This window comes from Polyodon spathula, chromosome 14 (genome assembly GCF_017654505.1).
Source record: "Polyodon spathula isolate WHYD16114869_AA chromosome 14, ASM1765450v1, whole genome shotgun sequence".
NCBI lineage: Eukaryota > Metazoa > Chordata > Actinopteri > Acipenseriformes > Polyodontidae > Polyodon > Polyodon spathula.
In genome coordinates, this window is record NC_054547.1 from 36,121,041 (window position 1) to 36,143,530 (window position 22,490).

Here is a 22,490-nt window from a genome sequence, read left to right on the forward strand (position 1 = left end):
ATAACTTATTATAAATAAACACAAAAATGAAAGGGCACAAGGGCCAAAACAAAGCAATTTAAACACAAAGAAAGACAAAAAGCAAAACTTACAAAAATAACAATTTCCAGGCTGGGCAATGCCTTCACTGGATTCAAACTTTCCAAACAACCAAAAAAAAAACCAACCTGCTTCCTCAGCTCCCTCTTTCCAAATGAGAAGCAGAGGCCTCCTTTTATATCAGGTGGCTGGGCGCTGATTGATCGTTAATCAACTAATCAACCCCAGCCACCTGAACATAATAAACCCAGGCAGGAAGGGGAAGTTAACCCCATCCCTGCCAATTTAAAGGGCAGAGCTTTGCTCTGCCACATCTAGAAACTGTAATAAAATATTAATACCTGTTGTGTTGCCACCACCACAGAAAGATATCTAGCACATTATGGTGGGTTGTCTATGGTAGTTTAATTCACTGTAATTAGGTTTTTATGAAGTTTTTATGTATGGAGACTTTATCCATCGAACTGCCCGTGTTGTTGGGTTATTAGAAATAGAAACCAAAGGCATGTTGTCTATGATGTCTAGATACAACAGATGATGTCCAAGGAGAACGTTCCCTTCATTGCTCCATATCCCGGAGAGGCTGTGATATTGTGTTGTGATTCATCTTGCCTGATAGTGTCTCCCTTTAGTTGTTGTGTAATGCATTTACCAAGTTTGTCTCCCACACTTGAATCAATAGTCTTAATGACCCTTTATTTGGTATTTGCCCATAGGAATACCACCTTCTATGTGGTATTTAACATTGGTCGTAGCACATGTGCTTTTTATTAATAAATTAACTTTGATTTTTTTATAAGCTAAAGTTATTTGCTAATAGTAAGTGTTGCTGTTGCAAGATCCAGTCCTGCATTGTCTTAATGCTAATTATGCGGAAGACATGTAGATTACAGGTAGAAGTCTTTTTTTTTTAAATGTATAATACGTTTTGTAAACTGATCCTCTGGAAAATGAATTCTCATGGATCAGCAGCTCATCTAAGTGCTGTAACTGCTCTTTGATTTATAGCATAATTTCTCTCAAAAGTCACCCAATCCTTCCCTATAATTATTGTGTACTCAGCGAGTCTGAGATTTATATGGGATTTATCAGTGGATTCTAATTGTCAATTTATATTACAGAACAGGCATGCAAAAGAAAATCATACTAAAACAACAATATAAGACCACTTTGATTTAAAAAGGGATAACAGATCATGAATTCAATACCAGTGCTGCACTGTCACAGAATAAAATTAGTTTTAATATATAAGGTTTTTACCATAGCAAATGGGATAAAGGTGGCTTATCCTGGTGAATGTCAAGAATGAATAACTGATCACTAGCTTTTTTTCAAGAGCAAAGGTACAATGTTAATGATGGCATATGAATATCTTCACAGTGAATGATCCCAGTGAATAAACACTCTGCTTTAATGACTATCAGCTTCATGCATGACTCTTTTCACAACAGCTTGGTAATAAAAGTATATTGAGTGTTTATTGTGACATAATTGCCCATACAAGTAATTAGTTACTAGTCCTTGTAATGCTGCTGCAAATAACAATGTTAATTGATGCCAGATGATGCAAACCTTGCACAGAAAGAGTGAAGTCCAGCATATGAATCTTGGTCAGTGTATCAGTATTTGCTGTGTGTCTGCCGCGAGAAGGATAATATAGTATGACAGTTCTCTGCAGAATGAAAATGACTGAACAGACACTCAGAGTGATATAAATTACTTCATAGAACAAGGACTGCACCCTTCAGAGCTGTCCAATAGAACATCCCAACATAATGGAAGTTATAACCTTATCGTTTTAACTGTTCAATGCAATGGATAATAACGTTTGACAGTTGCGTCCAGCTGGAATAATTCATATTTCATATTCTTTTGGCAACAGTGAATTTTCAAAGGCAGTTTAAACAAACGTTCCAGCATTTATATCAGTAGGCTGTGGATGTGATATCACCCAGTTTGTGAGTGAGGGGCAAGGACAAACTTCATACTAACTATTATAATAAATATTATAAGTAAGGCAGGAAGAACACAGTGTTACGATTGACAGCTATTTTGATTGTCACACAGTTGTTTTAATTGACTTTTACAACCATAACTAATATTGTCTGACCTAGTATTAACAGCTGTGGTTAACACCATGTAATTGACTGTGCACTACTGTAATTGAATATCTGACAGCATTTCCTGCAACATGAATACACACTCCACCTTTTCAGTAAGCAGTGAAACAGTGCTGTAAGAGAAAAAACAAATTCCCAACTTCCCAACAGTGGGGAATTAGGCAAAAGCAACTCGACATGTCTGCATTACAAACACAAGGGAAGGGGAGCAGTGGGAAGGACACTAGAATATAAAACCTTGGTTTTAAAAAGTGTGACATTGTCCCCTATTGAGCTAAAGCACATTTCAAGGAGTGCTTATTTGCCCATTACTGTTTAAAATATATATATTTTAAATGTGCTCAAGTCACTTCAAAGAGGGAGATCAGAATAAACACTATGGACAATCAGTTATATATAAGATATAAATGACAAGATGTGCAAAACTAATAAACGCCAGCAGCCCTGAGATGTCACACTGCAAACTATGTACCTTCCACCCTCCCTCTACCTGTTTCTCAATCTAACTATCTTGATAATGATAACTAGCAACATTTCTCCTCTTGCTGTCTGCTGGCTGGGTCAGCTGCAAAAGAACAAATTAGAAATGAAGCCACATTCATCTCCAAGAATGTGATAATCATACGCTAAAGGCTGGTATTAATTTCCCTTAGAAAGAATGCTAGGCACAAATGTCTGGACAAAACCTTCTGCATATAAACCAAGACAAAAGCTAAATGATTAGCATATCCTCTTGTTGGCATTAGCATCATCCTTACTGGTCCTTTACAGCTGTGTTACAGATCTTTTTGTTCTTTGCGGGTTTATTTTTTCCAATTTGGATTTAAAATTAGGATTTTGTAGATTTGCCAGTAACATTCAGTGTCTCTAAGCTGTAGCGACTAGAAACCTGACCTGTGGGTATGGTTGCATAATGTGTATCTAGACAGTGAAAATCAAATATTGAAGAATTAAACATAAATTATATGCATCTTATTTTAAGGACATATTGCATTATTCCTTGTAACATTTACTTTGGTATGTTGTTGTTTGTCTAAAGTATATTGTCAAAAATATGTAAATGCACAATAAAATGTGTTTGTAATCTGTTTCACCAATAATTTAAACAATTAAAAAAAAAAGATTTTACAGAGCACCCTGTATTACTGTAAATAGTCAAAGTGTAGCCAGGGGGAATTAAAATCTCGACTGTGCATGCCTGTATAAGAGGTTTGGGGATTAAACTCAAGCCAGGAGATGGGTGTTGTATTTCCTTCATCTCTGCAGCTCGGGTCTCATGTAAGACGAATCCTCAATGATTACTACCATTGTATTTGCGCTTTATACGACTTCGTTTCTACGGATACAAACAAGCACTCATATAAAACAGACATGCTGCCTGAGGTAGTGTAGATACCCTTCAGATTTGGAATACTACACCAACGAGGCTTTTACTTCGCTTGAGGGACAGGGGACAAGCAATTTCTTGAGTTGTGAGCCGACGAAGTTCAAAAGGTGTGGGTGGAAATAAAGCACTTACATTGTCGCGATAGTAAATATGACGCCTAGCCCTGTTTATTAATTAATGTATTTATTGATTTATTTATTAATTTATGGAAAGTTTGAATGTGTTTCCACGTTACGGGTACTCCAAAAGCAACACAAACTACTCTGTAAATACCGGGCCTTAGGCTAATCAATTCTGGAATGAATGCCACTAGTTATCTGAATCTATCTGAGGTTGAATGAAACAATGGTTTTCCTGAAACATGAAACCCGGCTGAATGAATAAATCATGTCCGGTCACCTGAACCTATTGCTGTGTAAGTGTTGAAAAGGCCCATACAACATCCCTGACAAGACAGTGACTGTGATTGAGAGCGCGCCATGTTAAAACCAAATAACCTCGATTTATGTTTTCAGCAACAGGTTGCGAACAAGCGTCTCTACCACCTACCAGACTGCAACTCCGGCACCATGGACAGCAACAGGCGTCTCCTGCAGGTGATACGGGAAATGCGAAGTGAAATGAAGAAGCTCGAGTGTGAAAACAGCGAGCTTCGCGGACAGCGGTGTCAGTCGAGAACAAGCTCAGAAATTGTGGAAGATACAGCTGTGTCGACTGCCTTTCATCATCATGTTAATTCCGAGGAGACTGCGTCCCTGGCGAGCCTAAGAAGAAATATTTCCGTCCCGCTGCTGGAAGGGCAATGTAAAAAAGGTAGGCCTCTAGATATGGCTAAACGTTTTGCATCACCTAGAATTTTAGGATGAAGACATAATAAATAAATAAATAAATAAATATGATATAAGCGTAATTTAAATGTCGTATTTAACATCATGTAATCAAATAAACTATAAATGATATTTCAAAAGCCTGGGAAGTCATAATAGCAGTACATTTTGAAATATCACATTTTTAAAATGTTTATGTAAGTATGTGGAAAACTGCAAAGCGGTATGTAATTTAATATGTTAGCGTAGCATTATTCATCAGGTCGCATTCGACTTTATGAAGCAAAACAAGTTAATTCTATGGGCTGATAGAAAACGTTTGGACACATCTGTATATATTGCACCGTGCCCAGCAATGTCATTTCTTTTATGAGTTCTGTGTGTGTGTGTGTGTGTGTGTGTGTGTGTGTGTGTGTGTGTGTGTGTGTGTGTGTGCGTGTGTGTGTGTGTGTGTCTATATATATATATATATATTCAATTTTTATTTTTTAATTTTTTTCCAATACATTAAATTATTGTTTTGCCCAAAATAGATATAATACAAATTATTTGGTAAGTCTGGATAAATGCACTCTTTGGTCGCGATTTATTTTTATTTTAAGTTTTAGACATTTTAAAACCGTCTATTGAGAAGTTGCCCAGAACACTTAAAGGGGGGAAAAAAGAAAACATTACGCATTATAAAATAGATACATAGATAGAAAACTTAACACGGTATAATTATACATGCAGTGACTGAATGGAATATATTAATCTGTAAAAAATAAATAAATAAACTTATTTAGTTCGTTCATTGCCTTTCTTCTTTTTCAAACAGAAAACATAATGATGACTGTAAGAAGATATTCCATTTCATCAAATTCATCAACCCGTCCAGTCCCGAAGAAGAAGCTCTCTGTGGGCAATGCCCTGGATAAGAGAGACCTGGGAGAGAAAAACAACGCTCTGGAGGAAAGCGCAGAGGAAGCCTCGTCTATAGCCGAGAATGGGATTCAGGGTCAGGATAGCACAAGACCACCAAATACCTTCTCAAAGGACACATTCAAGAACAGAAGATTATTAAAACAATATGTTCATAAATGCAAGTAAGAGAAGCTAGTCATATATAAGGGTTAAGTTGTATGTGCTGCCAGGATAAAAAAAAAATGCAACAACAGGGATGTCATTGTGTTCCAGGTAGCTGACTGACATTAAAGGATACATTTTCATAAATACAATAAATCCTTATTATAGGGTTTCATTTGTGGTTAGACCACCACTGATATGGTAACTCTATAGTATAATGCTAGTTAACACTTATAAAAATAGATCTCATATATTATGTATTGTATTATATCTAGTAGGTTATTATATTATTGTGAAAGCTGGGTGGGAAAGTATAGTTATAATATTTTATGTAACTATGATGTGAGGTTTTATAAAAGCAAACTAGTTTTATTTTTAGTTATTGTAAAATGTGATACTGTTCTTTAGACAGTAGCATTAGGGGTTCACATCACAGCACATCAGGTGTCTTTGATTAAAAAGATTTTATGGTGGTCAAATGGACAATGGCGCTAGACCTATGCTCACAGCTGAAATCAATATATTAATATGTTTTAAAAAATGCAAGAATTCCAAAAAACTCAACTAATGCTTTGGATCTATGACCAAAATGGTCACAAGCTTAATGGGAAAATTGACATGTTGGTTTTTGTGAAATCAGTAAATGGTTTGATTTGCGTTCTTTGTCCTTTGCCAGGGCCAAAGTAAAATCTGTCTCTTTCCTCCTACCGGTGGATGACTCATCATATTCCGAGCATCAAGCCTCACAGAATTACCTGCAGGATCAGAATTCAAACGATTTAAGAGGCAGCATGGAAGAGGACATGTAGCTGTGGGATCCTTTGTATTATAATGCTGGGGGCATATAACCATGGGAGCTGTTGTATTATAATGCTGTGGCCCCTTTTCCTCATAGCACCAGTACCTTCATCAAGATCTATCTTCAGGTTGGAGCCCCTTGTGATTAGTCTTGAAGCTTGTTTCTCAAAAAACCTTCACCCAAGATAGCCTGGAGACACAGGGGTGTCTGGAGAGCGCTGGACTTTATCAGCACTTTGAACCTACCTCCACTGATTGCTGGGGCTTCCAGCGTATAGGATGGTTAGCTCAAGACTCTTAACTTAGCACATACCTGATATAATTTACTCAGTGTCATGCAACAAAGGGGTGGCTGAAACTGGTAAATATTGATTTTTGCTAGAAATGATTATCTCACTTTATTCTGCTATTTATTTAGAATATGTATAGATACAGCAGTGATAGATAGACAGGTAGGTAGACAGATAGATAGACAGACAGACAAATATATAATTTCTCTCTTCCATAAATATGAGACGCACTTTGATAGCCGAAGAGTAAAACATAGTAAAACAGATTGTTTTGTGTAACCGATAACAATATACAGCACTGAATAGGAATGGTTTTATTCTATAAACTTTAAATAATTTGAATTATTTTGTTATAATGTACATGCCACATATTATGTGCAACTGTAGTACAGAATGATTATAATACATAATAATTATACAATCACGACACTCTGTTGCTGAGCTACTGTTAAATGTAGTAATCTTTATACAATTTTATATACACACTGTAACTTTAAGAAAGCAATTTGGCACTACATATGAGTGTGTATTTGTCAAGTAAGATATGTTTTTATGATGTATAATAATGTACATATGCTAACACTGGGAATAAAAAAATAACATTACATTTTAGCTTCTAGGTCCATGTTTCATATACATGGTGTTCAGAACACATTTGAAACCACTGGCAACCCATGGTGCCATGTTTCATAAATAATTCAGAAATGCTAACAATGTTGTCTTATCTACTCTCAGTACACTACAGACATAATCAGCATACATATCCTACTAATCCCCCCCCCCATCCCCAGCTTGCAGTTAAATCTCACTGACAAACTGGTTCACAGTTAGTTACAAATTTAATGCTACATAATCATAATCTCTGCAAATGTTGGAAATAGCTATTGCAATTTCTTTGAATTTGAAAAACAGATTATAGTAACTACGCCCTTCTTCGGACTCGCTCTGCTTACACATGCTACAGTAACACACAAAAATTAGATTTGGTGTGCCTTTTTCTTGTTTCTCTGCTGGATGGCTCACTGGCAGCTGGTTCCACTGTCGCCTGCGTAAGCCGATAGGGGTTGTCTCCTGACTGCTGGTCACTGTGGAGGCTTCCGTAGCTTTGTGAATCTCGTGTTTTGCCTGTAATCAAACATATCTCTTGAGTGAGTTACTAGGATCAGATCTGGGTGCACTGGTATATGGTACTGATATAGTGATTATAACTGAAACACCCCTTTCGTCGTTCTCTACAAATGTATCTAGAAAGCCCTGCAATTGCCTCTTGTATTCTGGTCTCATTATCATACTGCAAAGTAATTAACCAAACAAACCACAAATATCTATAGCGAATTCTCCATTCACTGTAAAAATGCAGCTATTATACTTTTGTTTGTGTTTATACATTTTTATTGTATTGTTTTGTATTATTGGATCTGGGATACAAATGTTGGTAAACAGTTTTCTAAATTAATATTGACTTTTTCCAGGTCATGTAATCATGCAATCATACAATCATGTACTTGTCCTTCTAAAAAAAAAAAAAAAAAAAACTTTTTTCTTTTCTCTCATTTTTGTCTCTAATGAGAATAGCAGTGTAAAACGGTCTTGCCATTTTGGTTTAATCTCTTGATACATTTAGATAGAGGTGAAAGATTACATTTACAGCAATTGCAATTCCTTTAACAGAACAACCTTTAGAAAAAAGTGAGAAGTACCTGTCAAATCCTTAATACTTGGGTGGCTTTTACTGGGAGCCTTGGCATGGGGTTGTGTCGGGCTGTCGGAATACTTCATGGCAACTGTAGGGCGGCGATCTCGGGACTGGAGACTTTGCACACCTATATGCAAAAGAAGAATAGGCATTAAGTCCATTCTGAAAAGAACAACAATTAAAAACACCATTTAGATTTATGTAGCCATAGTGAATGCTGTTTGTGCATTAGATGACAGTATGAAGTGGACTTTACTGCACACAAAGCCTAACCTCGAGGGCCCTGTCTCTGTAGCGTGTCCATCCTGGAATCATGAAGAGACTGGGCTGACTCACGCCCTGAGTCAGATTCCCTCACTGGATACCCCATGATCTCGTCGTCCGTGGCGGTTAGATTCCCAGCCAGAAAGTAAGTGTGCATTTTCCCTTTGCCTTTCACTTCAATTTCACCACGGTCAATGCATTCAAAGCCTTTGTCTTTAAGAGCCCTGAGAAAATAAATGGAAAATCACATTGAAATACACACCAAGGTTCAATTGACCTAAATGGTGGCAGATCTCATTGTTTAGAACACTGAAATTGGATCTTGCATGTACCAAAATGTACACTAAACAATTCCAATAGTTATGCTAACATAAACCCTGATAAAGCAAGTACTCTAAATTCATTTGCTGTTTCTTTTTGGTAAAATGTCTGTCCTGATTTTATCAATTTTTTGTATTAGCTTTTATTACCTTTATATTGAACAGCATTTATTTATGGTTACTTGTTTTTTTTCTGTTTACTAAACTTAATTGGTTGTTGATCTAGACAATGACATATCTTTATTAGGAGTCAGTCTCATTCTTTATTTGTGACCTAATTAAAAATGTGGCACTGTGTTTTAGTCATACTTGTGAGAGGAAAGTGTATATAGCATGGTATAGTACAATGTGATACATACAGTTAAACTATATCAATTATATTGTAATATGATAAACAGATATTTTACCATATACATCTTCTCTCTTTATGGTTAGATCTGTGTGCACACCTACGCTCTTTTGTTCCTAACAGTGCTCTGTAGAAAGGTGTTTTAATGAAACGGTAACTTCTTACCCATAGGCACTTGGACTGAGATGGATTTTGTCTGGAAGACCGTGGCTTTCCATTCGCGAGGCCGTGTTCACAGTGTCTCCAAACAGGCAATAACGAGGCATCTTCTCACCCACAACTCCCGCCAGGACTGGACCAGTGTGCAGCCCCACCCTGATCTGTACAAAACAAAGATGTAATCCTGCTAACCAACGAGTTATAGAACATACTGTACTAGAGCACTGGCCAAACGTTTTGCATCAGTCTATAGAATTAACAAATTTTGCTTCATAAAATCGATTTCAACCTGCTAAATAATGTTATTTTAACATATTGAATTACATACCACTTTTTAGTTTTTTCCATATACCTAACAGAAAACTGACAACAATGTAAAAAAAAAAAAAAAGACGTTTTGAAATCTAACATGAAATACTCTAATACTATTATGGTTTCCAATAGACTTTGATTACATGATGTTGTACGATTAAAATAGTGTACTAGTTATATACGATACTTACAGTGCTCTTCTTATACTGCAATTTACATTCAAGCTACATTTCAAACAAAGATTACATCTTGTTTTAAATATAATATTATTACTAAAAGCAGTCACATTTAGAAATGTTTTCCTGTGTCTGTATAGAGGGGGTGTGTGAGGTGCAAGGACACCTCTGCCATTTAGAAAGTGAAATGTGCAATGCTGTATTTCTTGCTTGGAATAATATTGGTTTGAAGTGCAATGTGCATAGTATTATTGAGGAGTGCTGTTGAATTTACAATTGGACAAAACTGTACAAAGCGTGGTCTGCAGCTATGTAGCGACTATGCTGGCTACATGAACGCATTCCCTTGGTAACCCAACACAAATCTTTAATTATATAAAGAACCCATCTTATTTACAAAGGTTTCCTAGGGGACACAGAAGAAAGCTACAGCAACAGTGAGTCAAAGTATACATAGCATTAAATAACCAAACACTATTCAAATACATATACGATGTCAATAAAATATCTTTGTGTGCTTATATAACAACTTGGGAGGTTTTTTGCACTACAACTGTAACTAAGCAGTGCTTACAATATTTATAGTAAATTAAAAAAAATGCAAGTAATTTAAAAAACAAAACCATTTATGCAGTAAATAAAAGCATTCTCAATGACTTGGATAGGTACTTTTGTAGTTTATGCTTGGCCTTTTCTCATTTAGTTTTACACAGTAGAATTTCAGATCAATTAATGCTGCCACATAATCCTTAAGAGTGAGACTCTATATCAGATAACACTTTCCACTGACTGTCTCAAGCTGGGCTCCAATTACACTCTAATAATACACTAATTGCACATAAGGTTACATGTGGTTGTGCAATTACAATGTAATTACTATATAATGACACATGTTATTACACTTTTGTTAGAGACATGTAACATTACCAGATACCATCCCTTACCTGTATGGGGTTCCCTGTGACTGGGTTTGTTACTTCTCTGGCTGCTATGATCATTCCCAAGGCAAAATTAGCAACACGTTCTGCATGGCTTGATACAGGTACAGGGACTCCTCCAACTACCATGTAAGCATCGCCAATGGTTTCCACCTTAAAAATAACCCATATATGTTACTGTCATGTGTTTTATTACTTGGAAATGCAATGCAAACAGGTAAGGTGTTAGGCATTTTAATACAAATGATACAGTAAAACCATAATTATTGTCTAGCGTAAAATCTGAAGAGCAGCATTATTCTTGATTCAAATGTTTTTTTTATTATTTTTATTCTTTGCTAGCATGATTATATGTATGTTTTTTTTTAGTTAGCTATAGCCTCAGAATTGTGATGAGGATCTTGATGAAAGGAAATGCATATTAAAATATATATTAAAAAGTAAGTTGCAGGGTTCTGAAAGCTATAGGCTTATACATCCTCACGTGTTGCTACAACTGTTTAAATAACGTACCTGTCATTATTATTTTCACCGCCAACATCCTAGCAACTTATTACACTTATAACTTTAAAGTCTGTTTTAAAGCTCTTTTCAAAATATCTGCTCTAGTGCACTGGGATTTGAGATATGTCCTCTAAATCTCTGGCTTTTCTTCAAAGCTGGGGGTCTGCATAGTTTTACCCTAAAAGAAGATGGTCTTGTGCAGTTCAAGAAAGGAATAACAGTTAACACCAACTGCTAATTCTAATGTGTATAAAATGTATACAAAATATCCCATTGGAATGCAAACAATACAGCTAACATTAAAGGATTACCTTGTAGACATCATGAACAGTGGTGAGCCGGTCGAACTTGAGGTACATGGAATTGAGCATGAACACAATCTGGATAGGTTCACACACGGAGCAGATGTCGGTAAACGTCACAACGTCACTGAACAGAACTGTGCACGCTTTAAACTCACCTGCAGAACAGCAAGAGCAAGCCATGTTCAAATCCACCCTGAACTAGTGAATTGAATTTCACAAAGTCTTAGACAATCTTAATGTGGACCCGCTGTTTAATTAACAAGCATCCTCTGGGAACTCAAGTTTTTCAAAATCGTCAAAGAACCGTTGCAGTATTGAAGAAAATATGGTTTACACAAGAGAAACTGTGCTAGCTCCTTATATTAATTTAAGGATCCACAGATGGGTTCTATATATGCCAAGGGTACATGCACTATCTGTTCTTGAAGAAAGACATTCCCATCAAAGATAGTATTATTAAAGCAGATTTGTAGTGTCTCCACTGCCCATCGGGAGGTCATCGGAAGGTCAAAGAGCTACTGTACACTTGATTAAAGCAGACAGGCAGTCCACATAAATAGTAAAGGAGCGGTCCTTCCCTCCTGCCCAATATATAGACAACTGTCTGATGTGAGTTAGGGTTTGTGGTACGTGAGCTCCCTATAGAGGCAAACAAGGGGAGAAGACCATGTCTCTCCCTAGAGGGTCCAACCACCAAGTTTCCTTTCCATTTATCAAAAAGGTGCCATGATATCACAGCTGTGGTATCGCACTGGGACTTCACATCAAGCACTTTTGCTGGAGAGCTTGTCTTTCATGGATCTCATTAAATATGAAGGTTGCTCAGATGCTGTGCACTTTTAAAGTTTCTGTTATTGCCCAAATCTTACTAATTTCCCTTTAGGTGTAAGTGTCTAATCTCATTTCAGTATTAAATTAGGGCTGACACCTGTTCCATCAGCAGTCTCTGTATTAAATAATTAAAATAAACACTGTCTGAACTATTAAAGTATCACATTTTCTCACATGGTTTTTAGATAAGTTCTCGAATCTCATTCACCTGCCTCAACTCTCTTTCCTTCCTTGAGCTGGTTGGCGACGTGCTTGGGGAGCATAGCGCAGAGCAGAGCTTCGGTCTTCTTCTTCTCCTCCTCGAGGTGCTTTGACAGGATCCTCAGCTCCTCCTTCTTCCTCTCGAGCTGGTTGGACAGCTCCATCTCCGCCAGTCTCTGCTGGTTGAGCAGTATGAGGTCTCGCGTGACGTCATGACGGGCAATGTCCGAGATGTGCATCTGTCTTTCCTCCAGCTCATGCAGACTCCGCAGGAGAGGAGAGGCCAGGTATAACATGTACTGCAAAGAGTCCATCCACACCATCTGACCTGCGCCAGCCAGTGCAACAGGACAATCAGCACAAGGGTGTGTCTGTAGCATGTTAGCTTACAGGGCATGAATAAGCATGTAATAATATGGTAATAACAGTGTAATTACTCATTGTTCTTGCTCTTACATTACTGTGCAATTACACCATGGCACAGACCATTTTACATTGAATTACACACTTATTTAACCATTATTTATTATGGAAGAGCAGGAAATGTTGATAGTTACCCAGTTCTTACCATTTTATTACATGGGTATATATGCCCAGTAATCTAAAATGCTACTAAATTATTTTGTATACAAGAATTAGTGTCAATGCTTTAATTTGTAGAATTAGAAATGAATATTTTTTTTATTATTTTTGTCTATAAAATAAATTAATAACAGTAGCAGATCTTAATATAAGCTTCAGGTCTTCACTTACTTTCACAGAAGAAGACTGTAAAAGAATCCCAAATTAAAATTTAAATTGAGCTCTGTGCTACACAGTGATCTATATTATATTATATTATATTATACAATATATTTCACCTCTTAATTCCAACATTGGGCGACTCTTCCATGATTCCGGCATCATATTTCTTTTCGTTCTCAAGACAAATTGGCTGTTGATAAATTTCCTCACGCTAGGTATTGTGAAGGTCACTTCCGGGTGAATAATAGTGAAATACTGGTCAAGGTGAATGCTCACAGTCTGCAGTCCCGGGACAATCTTTTGGATGTTCACTCCGGCTTGCTTCACCCTGAGCTTAAAACCAACACACATGACATTTAGTATTACCATTTATATTTGATCAATTTCCTAGGAGAAATCTGACAAAGGCCCAGAAGCCAAACAAATTCCACCTTCCATTCATAATATATTGCTTTAACAGTCCTTGACACACTGCACTAGCTGTTGTGATGACAGACATACAACTATGCATTATACTATAACTGTCCCATATGCACAGCTCTGCTCTGTTCCTTATAGTTTATTTTTAGGACAGTCATAAAGTTAATGGTGGTACTTTTGCAAAGGGCATGATGTGTGTTTTACACATTTTGTCTTTTTTTTTTTTTTTTTTTTTTTTGCTATTTTTTTTCTTGCATAAAATAAACATTAATCCGTTGCCTATTCTTAGAGATGCCAGCAATCCTAACATCCACGCCCACCTCCAGTACAGAGGTACCCCTGCAATAGCACAGTGCCCAGGGGTGTGATTACTGAACTGCACAGGGTGGACTGACCTGTCTGCAGCCTTGCAGTCCCGCGAATAGCAGAAGAAGCAATGCGAAGAATGTGAAATTAAAACAAGGAACAAAAAAGAAAGATAGACAAGAGGCTGGCTGAACTAATAATTGCACAACAAGATCATTTTGGAATTAATAAAATTGAATATTAATACTATGAAAATGATCTTACCTCTTCATCGAATACAATGTGAAAAGGGAAAGCATTGCAAAAGGTCATTAAATCTATGCACAGCGTCTTGGGGTAAACTGGTTCAAATCCTCTCAACAGTTTGCCTACAAATAAGAGGTGCAAATGCTCATTTTACCTCAGGAATGCTGCACAAGTGTTATTATGACCAAGCATTTTGCAGACTTCATTATATTTCCCTTTGATTCCTTTGTATAAACAGTACTTGTAATCAGTGCTGCACACTCATGGTCTGTTTTGCATTCACACTGACATAGTTTGTTGTTGACAGCAGTGAAAATAATATGTATTAATAATACATTTGAAATATCACGTGCACTAGCATTTTTTGTTTAACTGTTAGTATTCACAGATGATGATTTACTTACCTCGCTATCAATGAGGTTCCACAACAAAGAGGTTGAGCCAATCAAATAATACCTTTCAGATACATGAGGTCATTCCCCAAATGTGCCACAGTGATTCCACAAATCAGAACAAAAATGAATAGAATGTCACCAGAATAATGCAATAATGCAGGTGTATTTTAAATCTATTAATCCTTGCAAATTTGACCTCAATCATCAGGTATGATAATTATATTTTAAATTTTAATTTTTTTAATTTTTTTTTTTACCAAAGCTATGTGTATTTCCAATTCAGCGCCTGTATATGTCCGGAGGCAATAGCTCACCTTTGCCAAGCTTCACAATTCCCCGAACGGTATCCCAGTGTTTTTTTTTCACTGGACAGACAGACATGTGGTAGTTTTTGTTTCTGGTCTTGTTCATAGCCTTTTCCATATCCTGCAAAGACAAGGTGCTGCAGTCAACACTTTTAATTTTTAAGGAAGTTTAATTGCTTCCTAATTAATGTTAACCAGGGTGATCTAAATATCCAAGATTAGAAGATTATTATTATTATTATTATTATTATTATTATTAATAAAATACTGCTAATAACTGTCTAGTAACAAGTTCCTATAAATAGCTGAATAAACCTCCCCAGTCATAATAAGCCATGTTAAAGCTTGTTATAAGTTTCTTGAATCATTAGAATACTCAATTGCCTGGTTCCGAAGAGGCATTGTCTGAATAAAATGCCGATCCTTTAGCTCTCTCATGCAGTTTCAGGATGCCCTTTTGCTCACCCAGTTCACGCTGAGGTTAAACACTTTGTTAGCATGGGTGAAGCTCCTGCTAAAGGTTAGTCCTGCTTCTCTGGAGTATTTAGAGAGGAAAACAGATCAATAGGATCTTTGTGTCTTACAGACAGGCAAAAGAAAAAAAGAACAGAATGGGGCATCAGTTTGATTGTTTTCTAGACCACATTAGAGAAACGGACTCTGTGCTTCTCACTCACTTCTCAGTTCTGTTGGCAGCATTGAGTTGGGCATTATTTGCAAATTCAAAACAGCAAATATAAATAAAATAAAAAAAAATCCTCATTTGTGAATACTGGACACACAATATTCAGTGGACACACCCTAAAATGATTATTAAACGAATGAACCATTTTCCAATTGAATAAGACACATACATGAATTCCATATAAAGAGCTTTCATTTTACAGCAGAACAACAACATGACTTTGTCTAGTCTTGTCGCTGAGAAGCTCTAAATGGGGTTAAATAAGGACTATATAGATAATTTAAAAATGCTTCATACTGAACTTACATAATTGTATCTGAAGCTTTTCAAGCATCCTTCATCGGTTCTATATTTAACATGTCACGTTACATACTAAAAATCCATTTGCTGGTGCACACATACCAGCAGTTGCTCCTCATGCTGTTTGCTCAAGTTGTTTTATATATTTCTTACTTCATAAGAAATATATCTGGATAGCTATCTGCACTTTAACAATGTGAGATATCACCACGAGTGCATAAAACCCAATACGCTTCATGAAAAATAGTGAAAAACCCATACAGCTTGCTGAAAAAGCCCAGTTAAAACAGCACATTTAGTAATATATGCCATTAGGGACTGTTTTTAAAGCTGTCTTCGGTGCATATAAGTCAGTAAAGCGTTGAGACATTTCTCGTTGTCATATACAGCCCACATTGCCAGTTTGTGATTCTTAAAATGAAGATTTTGACAGTCAGTAATTACCTCTTTGTTTAGTTGTTTTTCACTTTGCCTGCATGCGTTTGCCAGATACTCAGGAGTTGCAGATAATTTGCTTCGTCGCTTGTGTGAAAAGGCAGACTTTTGAGTGACGAGAAAAACAACATGCTCCTTTTTCCCTGTCCTCTCTTCTTCCTCCATTTGGTTAACAATTTCCATCGAGATTTCGCTGTTGAAAAAGTCTTTGGCTACTGCTCCGATAATGCCTTTTGGAAAAATACAAATATACAATATAGAATTTGAAGTGTACACATTTATAAGCAATGCAGTCTTATTTTACAAAACCATGATAAGGCTTGGTGTTACTGTCCATTAATTTAATTCCATAGTGAAAATTGCAACTCAGCTCAAATGAAGTAAACCTGATGGATGCCATACTTAGTTATATTAAATCCCAAACCTAACATGAATTCATAATCAACAGGGACAGCTGTATTGTGGACAGGTACAGGAGTGATTTTATTATCTGAATAAGTGTTGGTTGTGTCATGAATTGTTGCTTACTTCAATATGAATGCTATTTAAAACTCAGGTGTTAGTTCATTTATTGTTGTATTGTTCTTCATGGTATTTGAAATCCAATAAATTAGCTTGAATGTCATGGAAGGTAACATAAATGCTGTGTTTTTTACTTGAATCAAATATGGTATTGTAGGACACTGGGCAAAACTAAAACTTTCATTATTTATTTCAGTCTTTAAGGGATCTGCTACTGACTAAATATACAGTGACTCTTTAATTTGTAGATTTTTTTTTTTTTAATAGAAACCACCATGTATTACCTGGAACAATATGACACAGCCCCCTTCGATCAGAATAGTAGTGTAAATGCATGGTGCCGTCATCATTCTTCTCTACCCTGAATGAAGGGGCGTTCATCTCCTGCAATGGAAAACATTCATTACACTCTACTAACACAATTCAATGAAGCAAACACATGACTGGTATTTGTATCAGACCAATTGCCCACTGCTGTCTTTAACTGATGTTAATTAGTTTTTGAATGAATGCGACAGTAACTTGAAAACTCATCAAAGAGCATCTTGAGTTGTTACATTCTATTAAAGCAAATTAGCTATACAAGTGAATAAAACATTATGATATTCTCAACTTCAAAAGCCTATGACTCCCATTAGAAAATCAAGAATAGAGAATAGCTGTGCATATTTGTCATTTAGGTTACTTTGAGAATGTGCTGCTAAAGTGATCTGTATAAATCTGTAGACCTTGAATGGATTTACTGTGCTTGCCTGGTAGGAGAGTGACAAGTAGCTGTGCAATGCATCCAGGTTCTCAATGAACTCAAAAAGGCTTCCACCAAGAGTTCTGAGCATGTGGTCATAGCCGGACCGTTTACAAAACTCAAAGAAATACTCCCCAAACTGTTTCAAAACCACGTCTGGTGATAGCTCTGGGAAAAAAAATGAAATGATTATCTAACATTTATTAAAATAGCTGCATTCTATTTAAGGATTATAGCATTGTTACATCATTAATAAACTTACTTTAATGCACATGCAAAAAACGTTCAAATTAAAACACAGCAATATACTACAGCCTCACAATATATACACTGAACAAAAAAATAAACACAACATGTAAAGTGTTGGTCCCATGTTTCATGAGCTGAAATAAAAGATCCCAGAAATTTTCCATATGCACAAAAAGCTTATTTCTCTCAAATTTTGTGCATGAATTTGTTTACAGCCCTGTTAGCGAGCATTTCTCCTTTGCCAAGATAATCCATCCACCTGACAGTTGTGGCATATAAAGAAGCTGATTAAACAGCATGATCGTTACACAGGTGCACCTTGTGCTAAGGACAATAAAAGGCCACTCTAAATTGTGCAGTTTTGTCACACAACACAATGCCACAGATGTTTCAAGTTTTGAGGGAGCGTGCAATTGGCATGCTGACTGCAAGAATGTCCACCAGAGCTGTTGCCAGAGAATTGAATGTTCATTTCTCTACCATAAGCCGCCTCCAACATAATTTTAGAGAATTTGGCAGTACGTCCAACCAGCCTCACAACCTCAGACCACGTGTAATCATGCCAGCCCAGTACCTAGACATCCGGTTTCTTCACCTGTGGGATCGTCTGAGACCAGCCACTCGGACAGCTGATGAAACTGTGGGTTTACACAACCGAAGAATTTCTGCACAAACTGTCAGAAATCATCTCAGGGAAGCTCATCTGCGTGCTCGTCATCCTCACCAGGGTCTTGACCTGACTGCAGTTTGGCGTCGTAACTGACTCCAGTGGGCAAATGCTCACCTTCGATGGCCACTGGCACGCTGGAGAAGTGTGCTCTTCACGGATGATTCCCGATTTCAACTGTACCGAGCAGAGGGCAGACAGCGTGTATGGTGTCGTGTGGGCGAGTGGTTTGCTGATGTCAACGTTGTGAACAGAGTGCCCTATGGTGGCGGTGGGGTTATGGTATGGGCAGGCATAAGCTACGGCCAATAAACACAATTGTATTTTATTGATGGCAATTTGAATGCACACTGATACTGTGACGAGATCCTGAAGCCCATTGTCATGCCATTCATCCGCCATCATCACCTTATGTTTCAGCATGATAACGCACTGCCCCATGTCGCAAGGATCTTTACACAATTCCTGGAAGCTGAAAATGTCCCAGTCCTTCCTTGGTCTGCATACTCCATTGAGCATGTTTGGGATGCTCTGAATCAACGTGTATGACAGCGTGTTCCAGTTCCCGCCAATATCCAGCAACTTCGCACAGCCATTGAGGAGGAGTGGGACAAAATTCCACAGGACACAATCAACAGTCTGATCAACTCTATGCAAAGGAGTTGTGTCACGCAGCATGAGGCAAATGGTGGTCACACCAGATACTGACTGGTTTTCTGATCCATACCCCTACCTTTTTTTGAGGTAACTGTGACCAACAGATGCATATCTGTATTCCCAGTCATGTGAAATCCATAGATTAGGGCCTAATGAATCTATTTCAATTGACTGATTTCCTTATATGAACTGTAACTCAGTTATATATATATACACACACACACACACACACACACACACACACACACACACACACACACACACACACACACACACACACACACACACACACACACACACACAGTATATATAATTGAAGTGATGCACTGTCATTCAACATACCCAGAATTTTGCATGCTTCTTCCACTAATCGCATTGTGATGTCATCTTTATACACTTCAAATGTCATGAAAGTATCTCGAACTCCAGCCTGATTTCTACAGAAGGGAAAAAAGGCTCAGTCTGGGTTGAATAGCATTTTGTAGTTCAACCACTGCATCAGAAAGTAATGTGTTCAAATCGATTTGCAAGCCAAGAGAACAGTGGCAGCAATCCCAGAAGGGAAGAGAGAAACACCAAGCAGGGCATATTGTACATTCCTATCCATTTATCAGGATGTCTGGTGTTATATTGGTACAGTATAACTATGCTGGTGTTATATTGGTACAGAATAACTGTACTGGGATTGAATTAGTTTGGCTGCTCCGACTTATCATTTAAAGGCAATGCTAGGGACCCGAGGGCAATTGTTATAACTACACTTAAATGTTAGTAAATAGATTAAAGCACAGTATTTGTAGAGTAATCAAAAATCATTTAACAAGTTACAGACTGGTGCATATATTGTGTGTTTGTAAGGATTGTGTCTCCAAAATCATAACCCTTTTAGTGATGATTTAGTACAACATTTGGAAATAGTTTTATTTACACCATTGTGAAGATGCAAGGGTCATCTCGTTTACAAAATACCACGTTTGTGCCAGGAAAAAGATATGTTATACTGATTGGTTAGAGAGAGATATATGTATTTGCTTATCAAGCAATTATTGTGTGTTTTCATTTAAATATAATTTTAATATAAAAAAATCACACACTAACACCATCTTCTTTACGGTGTCCATGGATCACGGGAAAAACAAAAGGCATTTTAATTAATAACAAGCCGAGTTCTTTAAGGTTGCATATTAAACAGTGCTTATTATATATTGCCTTAACCTGGTTGCAACCTAGTAATGTTTATTCACTAAGGTCGTTTACGCCACCTTCTGGATATTAAATAAGCTACATCTAACAACTAACAAATGAGTACCACTTGCATTGGAGTAATACAATCTGTGAATATGAAAAGGCATAATCTACAAGACAAATATGAATATTACCTTAGCTTCTCCCATGTTTCTTCTCCAAACTTGTCAATTATCAAGGACTTTAAGCACGTGTTAATAAACCCATACTAAAAAGGGAGAAAGACAAATAAATCAGACACTGAAGATTTCTGTTTTTTTTTCTACTTTAGAGTTCAGTAAATTACAAGAAAATAGATCTGTGTTGTACCAAATAACACGGAACCATGTATGGAAATGTGTAATTGTAATGTATTGTCTTTGATTATGTAGGTATATAGATATATAGATATATATAAATATAGATATATAGATATATAGATATATAGATATAGATATATAGATAGATAGATATATAGATATATAGATAGATAGATAGATAGATAGATAGATAGATAGATAGATAGATAGATAGATAGATAGATAGATAGATATAGTGCGCTGTACCAAGTAAAGTAAACTATTGCTTAATGTAAATTGGTTGGGAAAGAATCATTTTAAATTAGTGTAGGATTTTAAGCAATCGCATCAACATAAAATAAATTAAATGTCAAACGAGGAGAAAGCATGACATTTTGATTTATTTTGGCAACGCTTTGATTTATGTGTGTGTGTGTGTGTGTGTGTGTGTGTGTGTGTGTGTGTGTGTGTGTGTGTGTGTGTGTGTGTGTGTGTCTAGTAACTTTAGAAACATTAAACTTAAAAAAGAAAATAAAAAAGGAAACGTTTTTAAAACGCTCTGCAGAAGAATATGCATGTTTTCTGACTCTTTGGTTTCACAGAATGCATTATGTGTTATTTTACTAAACTATGCTATTTAGGACTTTGAATATTGAAAGGTACTTACCATCTCCACTGAAGTGATTGAGATTTCGGTCCATCGAGCTCACTAAACAGAAAGACTGGAGTAGGCTGCTGACTGCATTGTGTTCACGAGAGTAGAAGTCCATCTGTAAAATCAATCAGCAATCCACCAGAGCACACCATACATAACCTGGCCTAGAGAATAGCAGTTCCAATAGACGGGAATATTCACCGCATTTTACCGCACGATTAAGAGAGTGAATTGTTCTCAGATTCTTATGCCCGGAGAAATGGTTTAGGATCCCACTTCGACAACCCGCCAAAAATCTTTGTGCGTCCTTTGCAGCTACGACAGCAGGTTTAAAATAATTTCCATAATCTTTGTTTTTATCCTTGCTTCGCAACACGGAGCAACTCACTGCATGATGAATGTCGCTTATCGCTTTACGCTGTCCATTGACCTGGGGTGCTGAAATGAATAGGATGCTTGACCCATAGGCAAATATAGTGAAGCGCGCTAAATCGCAAGGCTTGATATATAGTTGTAACAAAACATACCCCTTATTCTCTCGTTGTTTCGGAATAGTTCATCTGTCTGCAATACCATACATCATCTTGTTATATTTAAAACTATTCTGCTGTAACAGTTCCTTGTTACCGAATTGATAATAGAATACTCCGGAGTTCACCATATTAAGTGAATATGTATATGCAATGATTAAAAAAAAAATCACATGAGCCAATCACTAGTCATACAACTGTATTGTACTTTTATGTTGTTAAATGTCCAATTTAGATCCCCAGAACGAACCCAATTAACATGCAAAGGTCTGTTCCACATCTCCCCTTCAAATGTGGTTGTTGTCCCCTTAACCACGCTGTCTGAGACATGCTTCTAAGGTGCGTTGTCTGCTTTTCAATCCTTGTTATTCACACCGCTATTGGCTGGTCTAAAGCACAGCTGCTCTCTGTGGGCTTCTCAAAAATCGAATTCTAACGCCTGACTAAATATCGACAGCTTTAGAATGTAACTGAATTAACAGAGATGTGTATATTTCATGTTTTCATTAAATATAACTTCTCGGT

The 22,490-nt window shown here is 36.8% G+C and overlaps 2 protein-coding genes across 2 annotated transcripts; one reads left to right on the plus strand and one right to left on the minus strand.

The window, feature by feature from the left end:
- Nucleotides 1-4,025: 4,025 nt before the first annotated feature.
- Nucleotides 4,026-7,469, plus strand: LOC121326608. Its single transcript, XM_041269937.1, has 3 exons — nt 4,026-4,359; nt 5,191-5,458; nt 6,115-7,469. Exons 1-3 carry the CDS (start codon nt 4,026-4,028, stop codon nt 6,245-6,247), a joined length of 735 nt encoding a protein of 244 aa, XP_041125871.1. The 3' UTR covers nt 6,248-7,469.
- On the minus strand, nt 7,470-21,900 carry LOC121326609 (guanylate cyclase soluble subunit beta-2-like). The gene is made up of 16 exons (XM_041269938.1): nt 21,853-21,900; nt 20,637-20,710; nt 19,600-19,694; nt 17,692-17,852; nt 17,224-17,323; nt 16,476-16,647; nt 15,007-15,134; nt 14,316-14,419; nt 13,442-13,658; nt 12,589-12,909; nt 11,556-11,704; nt 10,747-10,893; nt 9,321-9,475; nt 8,496-8,710; nt 8,227-8,349; nt 7,470-7,651 (listed from the first exon to the last, which is right to left on the minus strand). Exons 1-16 carry the CDS (start codon nt 21,898-21,900, stop codon nt 7,485-7,487), a joined length of 2,376 nt encoding a protein of 791 aa, XP_041125872.1. The 3' UTR covers nt 7,470-7,484.
- Between the last annotated feature and the right edge of the window lie 590 nt (nt 21,901-22,490).

Excerpts from the sequence above, each read along its gene's own strand:
- LOC121326608 (XM_041269937.1), top strand. The coding sequence starts at position 4,026 with ATGTTAAAACCAAATAACCTCGATTTATGTTTTCAGCAACAGGTTGCG. Across the intron at positions 4,360-5,190 it reads GGAAGGGCAATGTAAAAAAG|AAAACATAATGATGACTGTA; the intron begins GTAGGCCTCTAG and ends TTTTTCAAACAG. Across the intron at positions 5,459-6,114 it reads CAATATGTTCATAAATGCAA|GGCCAAAGTAAAATCTGTCT; the intron begins GTAAGAGAAGCT and ends GTCCTTTGCCAG.
- LOC121326609 (XM_041269938.1), bottom strand. The coding sequence starts at position 21,900 with ATGGGTCAAGCATCCTATTCATTTCAGCACCCCAGGTCAATGGACAGC. Across the intron at positions 13,659-14,315 it reads ACATTGTATTCGATGAAGAG|CTCAGGGTGAAGCAAGCCGG; the intron begins GTAAGATCATTT and ends GTTGGTTTTAAG. Across the intron at positions 8,711-9,320 it reads CTCAGTCCAAGTGCCTATGG|GGCTCTTAAAGACAAAGGCT; the intron begins GTAAGAAGTTAC and ends TTATTTTCTCAG.